The sequence below is a fragment of the Crocodylus siamensis genome, chromosome 4 (assembly GCF_052110815.1).
Source record: "Crocodylus siamensis isolate JL-2025a chromosome 4, ASM5211081v1, whole genome shotgun sequence".
NCBI lineage: Eukaryota > Metazoa > Chordata > Crocodylia > Crocodylidae > Crocodylus > Crocodylus siamensis.
In genome coordinates, this window is record NC_143398.1 from 2,078,891 (window position 1) to 2,091,764 (window position 12,874).

The following is a 12,874-nucleotide window of genomic DNA, read 5'->3' on the forward strand; positions in this document are numbered from 1 at the left end:
CGCCACTGCATGCTCCACTGCCTTGGGGCCCCCAATTGCTGCCGTCAGTGGGGCCCGAGGGCTGGACACCCAGCAGTATCGGGCCAGCTTCAGATGATACCTGTTTTGTGCTGTTGGATTTTAAACCCTGGCCATGGAGAGTGTAAAAAGCGCATGCAAGCAGGCCAGCAGGATCGTCACCACGGGGCTTGGCTAAGTCTCTGCGCCAGAGCCCACTGCAAAACTGGACAGATGCTGCTCATGTGTCTTAGTGCCCACATTCACGAAGGACGCTGTAGAAATACTGCATCGTCTGCCAGGGGACTGCACAGGGACCTGTCTGTGAGGACGGGAAGAAAGGCTGGAATAAGTAAAATCTTGTTCTGTGTCATATTGTGGGAGGACAGTGCTGCAAAACCAGGCAGCATTTTGTAGACAGTTACTCAAGATTTCTAATAAGGAGTCAGGCTCCCTTCAGCTGTCGAGGGGAGCAGGTCTTGCTATTTCGGGGGCTGCAGAAGAAGGGTTGAGAAAGTTCACCGGGTGCTGGCAAGAGTCCTGGTGCCAGCATCTGCTTAACTCTTCTGATTTGGCTCCTGAAATAGCAGTGCTTTGCTGGATCATCCCATCTTTCTTCCCTTCTGAGGAAACTATTTATATCATCAAGACCTTCAAGTTTCTAAGTCAGCATCAAAGCGGATTAAAGATTGCAACTGGCTGCTGGGAAAGTATATCCATCACTTAAGCGAGCGCGACACGGGGAGTGAAGGGGGACGGCATCAGACAGCTGCTGCAGTGCTCGCAGCAGGGTCCGAGGCCTCCCCGCATCCCGTCGCACCGATGGGGAACAACAGCACCTCCACCGTGGATGACCTGCAAGCGGTCGAGATCCACCACTGGTACAAGAAGTTCATGACCGAGTGTCCGTCCGGGCAGCTGACCGAGCACGAATTCAAGCAGTTCTTTGGGCTGCGGGGGCTGGATCCGGAGGCCAACGAGTACATCGAACAGATGTTCCGCACGTTTGATATGAATAAGGTAGGTTTGCAGCCCGGGTGGGGAAACTGAGGCAGATTGGTCCTGCATGCCGAGAAGCTGATGTATCCGAGTCAGTGCTGTTACCACTGCTGCTCCAGCAATTTGCCTTTCAGGCCTCCGGCAGCACAGCACAGTGTTAGGGCACCGCGGCAAAGGCATCGGGATACCAGACGAGCGGGGGGCTTGTCGTGGTTTTGGTGCTTCATTGTCTCTCTCCACTGTCCCTGCTCCGTCCGCGTCTGCCTCCCACCCAAGTACCGGAAAGAGGAGCATCTCCAGGGGCTGCAGGGACTATAATAGGCTCGTTATTGTGCTTACAGAATGGGGCTATTTCCAGGCCCTCGGGAACAGAGGTACAGCAGTAGTAGTCCTCGGACCAGGAGAAGAAAGAAGAAGACTGCATTGGGAAGGTTTTGGGGAGTCAGGGGACCCCAAATCTTCCATGGGCACGGCAGTTTATACCGATGCTGAGATGTCCTTGCTGCTGCTCTTTTCTGCTGTTCTTGGAAAGACCCAGCCCTAAACCCCGGAGCAGGGGTGGACCCAGGATTACCCCACGGGGGTGTGGGAACAGAAACCCAGCCTCCTCTGCCCCCACCAATGTGGGCAGATTGTCTGTGGGAGCCTGCAGGGACTTCCCAAAAGCAGGTGAAAATACCCCCTCCTTTCTCCCCTGTCTGCTCCCCGCAGGGAAAGCACCAGAGCTGCGCTGGGCTGCATTGGGCTCATCTGGGGATGGGGACAGCGGCAGCAGCAGGGAAGAGAGCAGTTCCCCCCTCCATGACTCACTCCATAGGAGGAGGTGAGGGGAAGGGGATCCCGTTCTCTTCCCACTGGGGATGGGCACAGGCTTGTTCCCACGGCTGTTTTCCAGTCCCCAGCTGAGCCCAGCCCACACGCAGCCCGGCTGGGGGAACAGGAGCAGCTCTGGTGCCTCCACCACCCCCAGCACAGCGGGGACAGTGGCAGCCGGGGAAGAGCATAAAAACACCCCAACACGGGGAGGCCATATGGATGAGCCCTCAGTTTCTGCAGCCTCACTTGTGAGCACCGGGAAGAAGGGGACACCCTGCCTGTTAGCAATCAGCCAACATTACATGCATTTCATAGTGCTTGTTGCATGCCAACACCTCTCAGATCCGGTCCAGGGCAGTGGGCTCGAGCTGCAGCAGATCGGTGCAGGCAGCTCCACTCCGTGCAGAAGGTCCCATCACATCACCAAGGCGGTTTAGTGTGTTGAGCTGCTGCAGGATGGCAGCGCGTCTGCGATGAAGGGCTGGGCTGGCCATCGGGGATACCGCGGGCCCTACAGGGCCCAGCACTGGCAGCAGGCGCTTGCCACAGTGAAGGAAGGCCTCGCTTGGCATTGCAGGCATGGGAGAGGATCAAAGGGGTTAACATGGGAACAAATTAGCTAAAATGCAGGGATCAGTGGTGTGTGCATCTCCCCTTTCATGGGGGTTAGCTGGGGGCACTGGAAAGCAACCCCTGGGGCTGTAAGAATACAGCTGGGCTCATGCGGGCTGGGAAAAGCTCTTTGGTTTCTCGACATCTTGGAAATCCTCAGCACAGGAAAAGCTGCTTCACAAAGTCCTGTCTCAATCCTGTCTCTGCACAGCTGCAGGCACTGGGGGGCTGTTTTCTGTGTTCCCATCTCTGGCACTTTGTCCTTCCTGGTCAACACCCCAGCGGACGTGGCATCTACCTCTCTCCCAGAAAGACACAGACCCTGTGGTGACTGCTAGCCCAGAGGGGCTTCCTGTTGGCCTGCTTACATCTGCCTTTTACATCCTCCATAGACAGGATTTAAAATCCAACAGCATGAAACAGGGATCCCCTGAAGCCGGCTGAATACTTCTGGATGATCTCTGCCCTCCAGCCCTCGGGCCCTGGTGACGGCACCAGGGCAGTGGAGCGATGCGGTTAGGTCAAGCGGGGTGGCAGGATAGCCTGTCCACTTGCAGGGGCACCTGGGCCCAGGAGATAATTGATCTCCACCATGGCCCTAAGCACCGGGCAGGTGATCCGCTTCTTGCACTTCCCGGTTCCTGCTCCTAACGGGAGCTCCCCGGGCTGCGAGTGAGACTGGAGTCCCCTCCCTGCCACGTTGGACCACGTTCTGCCGGAGATATGGAGGCAAAGTGCTCCCCTCCTAGTCTGAACCACTGCCTTTCACCCTAACCTGACCCTGACCTTGACCCTAACCTCAGCCACTCCTATTGTGAGCCCGGTCACCCGGGTCTGACTGAAACGTCCCTTCCAGAAAGGCATCCCCTCTTGACTGGTCTCAGGAGATGCAGATGCTGCCACTTCCCTTGGTAACGCATTCCCATAGGCTTTCACCCTCCCTTGCAGTTATAATATAGGTCTATTTGGCTTTAGCTCCTAGCCTCTTTTTAGTTATTGTGCCTCTCCTTTATTTCCTGGCATTTTTTCCCTGCAAAGTTTTTTTAAAACGTTAATGTAGCTGCTTTGCTGTGCTTGCTGGGATAAGCTAAACAAATGGAGCTCTTTAAGTGTCTCAATGCAAGGCACTTTCTCCAGCTGTCACATCGCTGTGGGGCTATTATTGTTTTCAGCTTCCTTGTAGGAGAGCAGCGATCAGAGCTAGGTAGCGCTCCAGCAGCAGTGTCGTCAGCTTGGAAGATATAATGGTAAAACGACCTGCACAGATATGCTCATTGCTTGTGTGTTTGTACAACCGAGGACTGCTTTTGCCCCGGCTTGGCAGGGGGAGCTCGCGATGAATTGTTTGTATATCGTGATTCCTGAGTCCCTTTCCGAGTCACTGCTTTCCAGGATGCAGTCCCCCGTTCTGTAGCTCTGCCTGTATTCCTGGTTCCTTGGCACGGCGCTGTAACTTGCTTATCTTAAATTGCATGTTGTTTTCATGGGTCGAGCTTCCTAAGTGATCTGCGTTATTTTGCAGGACGGCCTTGTTCTCCTCGTTATTTACCCACCCGCTAATCTTGCTCCTCCAACGTATTTGATCAGCGGTGATTTCTATGTGTACTTCCAGATCATTTATGAACATGTGGAAGAGCCTCTCTCTCAGAACCGATCCGGATTGAGCCCCATTAACCCCCCACAACACTATTCAAAGATGATTTCCCGCCGAGGGCTATGTTTTGAGAGGTGGGAGCTGCCTGGTGCTCATGCATGTAATGTTTTCCTGCCAGGGAGCATGTCGTCCCCTGCCAAATCGAACTCCTTGCAAATGTCTGGGGGTCAGATACGAAAAAGGGGTTAAGTGCTTAAAGCTGTCCTTAGGCACTGGAAGTCTGCGTAAGTCTGCAAGTGTGAACCAGGACCCCCCTCTGCCAACTCAGAGCCTGCCTCGCTCTCGAGAAGCCCAGACAGCCCAGGTGCCGCCCGGCTAGACCCAAACGGTGCCCTGAGGCCCCTGCCCAGGCACCAAGTATGTATGTTACTGGTTGGGTCCGCTCTCCGTTTGCCCACATTGAAGGCCCCTGAGTCACAATCACCAGCCCGTGGTGACTGTCAGCTCCTAGTCCAGTAACTAAAGTCGTTTATACACATGCTCCGGGATTGGGGGGGGGGGTGCTTTAATTACAGCGGCTCCAACAGCTACTTTAATTAAAGCACCTGGAGCATCTCATGCATCAGCATCCCTGCAATTCAAAATGGCAGCGGGGGGGGGGGGGGGGGCATTTTATCTAAAGCTTGCTGAATGAGCTTTAAATAAAGCACCCCCACCGTCTTTTTCAAGTACGGGGATGCTAATACACAAGTCGCTGGAGCGCAGTAATTACAGCAGACTTGATTAATTGAGTCTCCTCCAACACACTGTAACTACAGCTCATAGGAGCAGCCTTGCTCTTCATGTATAGATGCCCTAAACCTTTGTGCATCCAAATGAAGTCTGCCTCCTGCATTAGACAATTATCACCTGTCCCTTTAGCCAGCTCACAGGCAGTGGGGTGCTAGCACGGGAGGGATGCTAGGGAAGGAAGGGGCTTGTGCAGAGAGCCGTGGAGGGCTGGCAGGGAGAAGAGTGGCTTCCTCAAGCCTGCCCAGTGTGTGGGGTGAGAGATGTGCAGTCTGGGGAGGACCAGTGGCAAAGGGCAGAGATTAGTGTGCTCCGAAACAGGCTGGAGAGACACTTTACACCCTGAGCAAACTACCTGTGCAGTAAGACGTCTGCAATATCTTGCAGCAGCCCCGGCCAAGTCTGGGGCTTTCCAACCTGGGGGGAGAGGTCTGGCCCCGCGTGTTCAGGTGGAGGACAGACGGGGCAAGGCCAAGGTGGCAGCTGAGGAAATCACCCTAGTTATGTGGGCCGTATCCCACCGGCCCTCAATGTCAAGCCTGTTCCTGAGCACGCTTAGAGGAAAGCCGTCTGCAAGCTCCTCTAATTGAAGCTGATGTTATGGACCTGACATAATCAGATTCAGGCCAGGACACCCGGCTAAGATGGCTTTAGTGGCCTAGATGGACTCCTGCCTGCTGTCTGCGGGGGGACGACAGACGCTGCTGGCTCACAGGGGGAGGGAGGCAAGACCTGAGGGTTAAAATGATCTGAGCCCAAAGGGAAGGGATGGGTAATAGCCGCTCCTCTACCAGATCACTGTTGCCGGGGTCCACCAATGCACTATTATGGTGCTATGCAGGCACCACGGACCCGTGTCTATCTGTGTGCAGTCAACATGGGCTCTCGGGCCAGCAGTATGTAGGCGCCATGTAGCTCCAGCCCTGTGCGTTCACACCGCTCTCTCCCACGTTGCCCACGGCCCAGAGCCATCAGCCTGTGGGTGCAGAACAGCTGGGTGCATCACAACCTGACCGTGACAGAGAGGATGCAGCCACGGTGCAGTCTTTGGCCAAAGGCACGCACCCACAAGCGGTCGGCTAGGTCAGCAGCACGGATGTGGTGTAGGGCCTGGACCAAAAGTGTTTTCAGCCACTCTGGGGAACCTGCCTCTTAACACAGCACCCAACAGCTGCCGGTAGCTGTGCAGCAAACATCGGCCACTGCAAAGCGTAGATTTCATAGACTTTGGGGCTGGAAGGGACCTCGCAAAATCATCAAGTCCAGCCTCTGCCCAAGGGGCAGGAAGTCATCTGGGGTCAAATCACCCCAGCAAGATAATGCATGGCAGCGAAGCCATCCAAGTAGCTGGCGCTTGATTGAATCTGTGCTGGGGGTTGAGGCGATTCCTTTTTTTTTCATGTTTATTTTCATCACAAGCCTGGTAGGGTAGCCAAGAAATCCTGCATCCTGCCTGTAAGCCCAAACTTATCTCCCTCCAGGGATATGTGACTTCTTTTCTTCCACACGGGCACAGAGGACTTTGCTAGTTTCCTGCCCTCTGAGGGGTGCAGCGAAGATCAGCGAAGTCTGCAAGGAGCTCAGACAATCAGAGGTCTCTGTGTGGTGAGAAGGGTGCATTAGCCAGCACAGGACATGGAGCAAGAGGCATATTTTTTCTCCCATTTGGACAGGCAGAATTGCATTTGCTGCTCATAGCGTGTCTTTAGGCTGCACCAAACCTGCAGGGAGTGTTGTGGAGGTTTAATCCTACTGACCTAAGGAGCAGAGACCTGGTCTGGATGCAGGCAGGTCCCCAGGCACTGATAAAGCTGTAGCTGCTTCTGCCTGTACCCTGCCTCTGCAAAGAGGCCCCAGAGCCCCGGCTCCCCCAGCCACCATGGCTCTCACACTCCCTCTCTCCCTTGCAGGACGGATATATTGATTTCATGGAATACGTGGCCGCGCTCAGCCTTGTTCTTCGGGGAAAGATGGAGCAAAAGCTGCGCTGGTATTTCAAGCTCTATGACGTGGACGGCAATGGCTGCATCGACCGGCACGAGCTTCTCAACATCATTAAGGTGACCGACTGCCCCAGGGCTGGCATGGCTGCCCATCCCTGTGTCACACATTCACATGGTCTCCGGGGATGCACCAGGAAGGACCCTGCCAGGTCCCTGCGATGCTGCAGGTCTCCTCTGACAGGTTGTCCCTACCCCCGGCCTCTGTATGCACCTGTCAGGCCGGCCTCTGTGGCGGGCCAGTAGGGGGCACTCCTGCGTTGAGCCCAGCCACCTTCCCGGCCCCGAGCGCCTCCCCAGGGGCGCCTGGCGTCCGACTGACCCCCTTTCTGGAGCACCCTCGCTAGCCTGGGGGTAACGTAGGTGCCACCACCCCGAGAAGGGACTGTCTTGGCCCTGTGTCCTCGGGGAAACACAGGCCTAATAGTCTGACGGGTACTCGACCCAGTACAGGCACTCGGGGCACTTCCCCAAGTCAGGGGGCAAAAAGGATAGTCGCTCTTAGTCCGCAGACCTAAGGGGTCTCTTAGGCATAATTTAGACCCACCCCTCAATAAGTCTCCCACACCAGTCACAAAGGAAGACTTTATTGGTTACAGGGGTAGGGTGAAAATAGGGTCTAGGATAGAGCGATATCATAGAAATCCCATAGAGCAAAACAGTCTGGCTGAGGCAGCCTTTTGATCACGCATCTGAGTTGCTGCCAGCTAGATATCTACCCAGCTCTCGAGTAGCGTACTCACAAGCGTCATCCCGAGGCTGGTGGAGATCCCCTCTGGAGGCAGGCCATTTCTCGCTCATGAATTATGGGGGAGAGAGACAGTTTCGGATGGTAAAGCTCCTCTCTACGTCTGAGTCCCTCGCATGGCTGCTGCCCCCTCCTCCTGGGCAGTCTTAACTCATACAGCCCCTGTGACCTCGTTCCCCTGGTCCAATGGAGGCCAGCACCTGGTGGCTGTCGGCCAACCAATTTGAACTACATCACTAGTTGCCGGGCAGACTCCAGCCCCCCAGGTAGATGCCCCTCACCCAGGTAGCCGATACCAGTCCCGTAGGCAGAGGGAGCAGGTTTCCCCCCTCCCTCAGGACTGGAGCCAGCTCAGGTTCCCTAAACAGAGAGGGTAAAGGTGTGTCTCCTCTGCTGGGCCCGTCCTAATCACATTGTCATGGAGCAGAGATTTTGGGGAGAAACAAAGGTGGCTTCCTGCCACAGCCTCCACCTCCGGGCAGGCAGATCCCTGAAAGCTGCTGCTCCCTGACTTGCTCCAACAAACCCAGCAATGCGGGAGCAGCAGGTGGATTCATGGGCGTAGAGACCCAGAGCTGTGGGGCTGGCAGTGACCTGCTCACGCAAGAGCTGGGGCTGGTGTTTTGCAGCTCCGGAGTAGATCTTCAAATGCGTGAAGGGCCTTTGCTTGCACTAAGCCCATGTTGAACTTACATTTTTGACCTGCCCTGGAGACGGGTGCTTTGCCTCCTGCCCCCTGCCCTGAACTGCAGGCCGGTCACTCCCCCCATGCTCTTCCCTCCCAGGCTATCCGAGCAATCAACGGGTGCGACCACGAGACAAGCGCGGAGGAGTTCACCAACCGCGTCTTCGACAAGATTGATGTCAACGGCGATGGTGAGTCTCCAGCCCCCGCCCCGAGGAGCTGCCGGAGCCCATCCTGCAGCCTCCCTTTCCTCCCGCGTGCCTCGGGCTTCAGCTTGCCCCATGTATACTGTATATACCTCTTCCGAAATGAGGCTGCCCCTTCTGCCCCTGCATGAGCTCCCAGAGCTGAATGCTCAGCCCCTTCCCTTCTTGCTCCCTGCCTTGCCGCCCTGGGCAAAACCACGGACTGCTGTGTCTGTCTTGCCTGTCTCTCCATCCCCCTCTTGCAACAACCTGGGGCTTGAGCCGCTCGTCTGGCATAGCAGCACTGTCCATGGCTGCGGAGGAAACTCGGAGCACCCCTCCCAAGACCTGCTCCTTCCTAAGCCTGTCACAGCAGCCAGGAGGGGCAGGTTTGGACCATCACACGGTGCTCCAGACACAAGCCTCCGTGGCTCACCAAAAGCATCCGGGTATGTCTCCTTGCTAAAAAGGAGACGTACACCCAATGGAAAGAAGGGGTCATCACCAGGGAGGACTGTTCTGCAGTTGCTCAGGGATGTAGGGGGTAGTTAGGAAGGCCAAGGCAGAGATGGAACTGGGACTAGCTTCCCAGATTAAGGACAATAAGAAGTCCTGTTTTAAATATGTAGGGGGTAAAAAGAAGGTCCTGGGTAATGTGGGGCCCTTGCAGGACGCGATGGGTAACTTGGTCGTCACACCAGACGGCAAAGCTAACATGTTTAATGATTTCTTTGCCTCCGTCTTCCTAAGTCGGGACCAGAACAGCCGCCTCCCTGCTGGGCACCCCTCGGGCCCCGGGGGAGGCACACCTGGGCCACGGGTTAGCGAGGAACTAGTTAGGGAGCTTCTGGAGGGGCTGGACGTATTCAAGTCAGCCGGCCCGGATGATCTCCACCCTAGAGTTCTAAAGGAATTGGCCGAGGTCATTGTGGGACCCCTGGCACGGCTTTACGAGCACTCGTGGTGCTCTGGTGTGGTGCCATAGGACTGGAAGAGGGCCAATGTGGTTCCCATCTTCAAAAAGGGGAAGAAGGCGGACCTGGGGAACTATAGGCTGGTTAGTCTTACCTCGATCCTAGGCAAGCTGTTGCAGAAAATTATGCTGGCACACATCCAGGAGGGGCCAGCAGGGGACTGCATGCTTAGGGGCAACCAACACGGGTTCATCAGTGGCAGGTCCTGTCAGACCAACCTGGCGGCCTTTTATGATCAGATCACCAAATCCTTAGACGCAGGGGTAGCAGTGGACATCGTCTTCCTGGACTTCTGGAAGGCTTTTGACACTGTCTCTCACCCCGTTCTCATTAAGAAACGGGGGCTGTGGTGTAGACACCCACACAGTCAAATGGGTCGCCAGCTGGCCGGAGGGCCGCACCCAGAGGGTGGTAGTGGATGGGTCCTTCTCAACCTGGAAGGACGTGGGCAGTGGGGTCCCCCAGGGCTCGGTCCTCGGGCCTGCACTGTTCAACGTCTTCATCAGTGATTTGGATGAGGGGCTAAAAAGCACCCTGTACAAATTTGCTGATGACACTAAGATGTGGGGGGACGTGGGCACACTGGAAGGATGCAACAGGCTACAATCAGACCTAGACAGGTTACAAGGGTGGGAGGACGAGAATAGGATGGACTTCAACACAGACAAGTGCAAGATGATGCACCTGGGGAGGAACAACCGGCACCATACCTACAGGCTGGGGAACTCCCCTCTTGTCAGCACGGAGGCAGAAAAGGATCTGGGGGTCATCATTGACTCCAAGATGAACATGGGCCGGCAGTGTGGGGACGCGGTCAGGAAGGCCGACCGCACCTTGTCCTGCATCCACAGATGCATCTCGAGCAGGTCCAGGGAGGTGATCCTCCCCCTCTACGCGGCACTGGTCAGGCCGCAGCTGGAGGACTGCGTCCAGGTCTGGGCACCGCACTTCAGGAGGGATGTGGACAGCATGGAGAGGGGCCAGAGGAGGCCACTCGCATGGTTGGGGGCAGCAGGGCAGGCCCTATGAGGAGAGGCGACGAGACCTGAACCTGTTCAGCCTGCACAAGAGAAGGCTGAGGGGGATCTAGAGGCCTGTTACAAACTAGTCAGGGGGGATCAGCAGGCACTGGGGGAGTCCCTGTTCCCCCAAGCACTGCCAGCAGTGAGCAGGAATAACGGTCACAAGCTGGGTGAGGGTAGATCCAGACCAGACATCAGGAGGCGCGACTTCACGGTCAGGGCGGCTATGATCTGGAACCAGCTTCCAAGAGAAGTGGTACAGGCTCCTACTCTGGGGGTGTTTAAGAGGAGGTTGGATGAACACCTTGCTGGGGTCATTTGACCCCATTACTTTTTCCTGCCATGGCAGGGGGTCGGACTAGATGATCTGCTCAGGTCCGTTCCGACCCTACAAACTATGAAACTATGAAACTTCCCCGGAGCAGGGACACGGACAACAAAGTGCCCCTGGGCTGTGGAACAGATGTTCTGGACCCTCCGTGGTGTCACTGAGGGGGCACAGACAAAAGGATAATATCACTGCAGACACAGGACGAGGGAGGCCAGGGCCAAGGGGATTGAGGTACAGGGCAGGCCAGGCCAGGCCGACTGCCTAGTGCTTTTTTGCAGAAGAATCACTAATTTGGGGTGGGACAAGGAGTTTCCCTGGGCCTGAGCAGTCCTGAGCATCTCTCTGTGCCTCCCCAGGGGAGCTGTCGCTGGATGAGTTTGTGGAAGGAGCCCGAAAGGACGAGGAGTTCATGGAGGTGATGATGAAGAGCTTGGACCTCACTCACATCGTGTCTATGATCAACAACCGTCGGCACAGCATCTAGACTTGGCTGGGGCAGCGCGGCGTGAGCAAGAGGCCGAGCTGTGTGGGCCCCAGGCAGGGTGCGGGTGTGAGGATGTCAGCTGTGGAGCGGGGAGCTGCAGGTGCAGGGATGTGGCGGTGTGAGTGACACGATCAGGCCTGTGTCCCGCTCAGGGCTGCTGGCTGGACTGGCCAGGGCCAGGGACCAGGGGTCAGACCGACCCAGAGGGCTCTGCCACACCAGCTTGGGGTGCACAGAGTGGGGGTGAGTGCTTGTGCAGGGGCCTGGATATGGGGTGATGGAGGAGGGCAAGTCTGCAGCGTGCCCACGCCAGGGGAGCAGAGTCTCGCCAGTGCAGAGCTTCACCTGCCTGTGTTTCTAGCACACAGCCCAGGGCCACGGGCACCAAGGGACTGCCGGTAGTTCATCCCGCCCCGGGTGAGGTGGGCCCGGGCATGCAGGGCTGGCCCCGGTCTGTAGTGGCCCTGCACACATCACCAAGCAGCGGGGCAGGAACCCACCCCTGCAGACTATGCTCCCTCCGACACCCGGTGTGCTGCCCACCGCTCCCACGCAGCCCTGCTGCGGAGCATCCCCCGCGCAGAGACAACGGGGTGAGGAGTGGTCTCTGCAAGAGGGGCACACGACTCTGCCCAGCCTCCAAAGCCCTCTCCATGCCCCCGGCACCAGCGTACTGCGCCCCAGGCCCCGTTCCCCTCTACCGTTGTGCCACCGGAGTCGATAGCACTGGCACAGACTGGCAGAGAGGAGAGCCGGGTGCCCACTTCATCAAGAGCCCGCAGACGGCAGCCCCATGGGCTGTGCCCCTCGCTCAGCCTTGATTAGCAGAAGAGGTGGAAAGTCACTGCCCTTGCCCCTGCCCCTGCCCCGAGTGGCCCCATGCCCACACAGCGTAAACGGGAGATTTTAGATACTTGCCTTTCTTCAGCCTGGTGCCACTCTCCAGAGGAGGAAGAGATCCTACTGGATCCAGCACCAGGGAGATTCCCTCAGGCCCCATCTCAAGCGGATCTGCAAGGAGCCCCAGGAAATGTCCAGGAAAGGGATGCTTTGAACAAACGAGGCAATGAATGAAACATGATTTTCAGGAGCTGCCGGGGGAAGTGGCTGGAGCTCATTTTCTTCTGCTGCGCTTTTCTGTTGGAGAAGGTTGCTGTTTGCTGGCTCTGGGCCACGTCTGTCCAGGAGGTGGTGGAGCCTGCCATGTATGTGCCTTTATCAGGAAGAATTTTTTTTTTCCCTTGGGGAGAGGGGATTTGTAACAGGCTGTGATTTTTCTGTACTATTTGGCTTTCTTTGTACAGTTACAAATAAAAACCCCATGAACCAAGCAGTCCCTTGACTGTGCTCTTTTTCAGGAGATCCTTGACCAGGTGCTTGGGTGTTGCCTCCACACTAGGAAGCCAGTGTAGATCCCCTTTTGATTTTATTTCTTTCATTGATAAGTCATTAGCCAGAAGCTCATTAGATCTCATGTTCTGTGGCGCACTTCTCCTTGCTCTGCAAAGCCCCCTGCCCAAATCACTGTCTGGAAGAGAGCTGGCCCCTTGTGGTGCCTGCTTGTTCCTGGTGTGCACAAGAAAAGTTTTGGGGGCTCTCTGCTTGGCTAGAGTCATGGCATCACAGCTGATGAGGGCT

At 56.4% G+C, this 12,874-nt stretch overlaps 1 protein-coding gene across 1 annotated transcript; it reads left to right on the forward strand.

Moving 5' to 3' along the window:
• The first annotated feature begins 762 nt into the window (after positions 1 to 762).
• On the forward strand, positions 763 to 12,497 carry LOC149865359 (guanylyl cyclase-activating protein 1-like). The gene is made up of 4 exons (XM_090046260.1): positions 763 to 1,017; positions 6,718 to 6,867; positions 8,341 to 8,431; positions 11,109 to 12,497. Exons 1-4 carry the CDS (start codon positions 820 to 822, stop codon positions 11,234 to 11,236), a joined length of 567 nt encoding a protein of 188 aa, XP_089902386.1. The 5' UTR covers positions 763 to 819; the 3' UTR covers positions 11,237 to 12,497.
• Positions 12,498 to 12,874: the final 377 nt, after the last annotated feature.

Coding starts and splice junctions, on each gene's coding strand:
- LOC149865359 (XM_090046260.1), top strand. CDS start 820: ATGGGGAACAACAGCACCTCCACCGTGGATGACCTGCAAGCGGTCGAG. Junction 1,018..6,717: donor GCACGTTTGATATGAATAAG/GTAGGTTTGCAG, acceptor TCTCCCTTGCAG/GACGGATATATTGATTTCAT. Junction 6,868..8,340: donor AGCTTCTCAACATCATTAAG/GTGACCGACTGC, acceptor CTTCCCTCCCAG/GCTATCCGAGCAATCAACGG.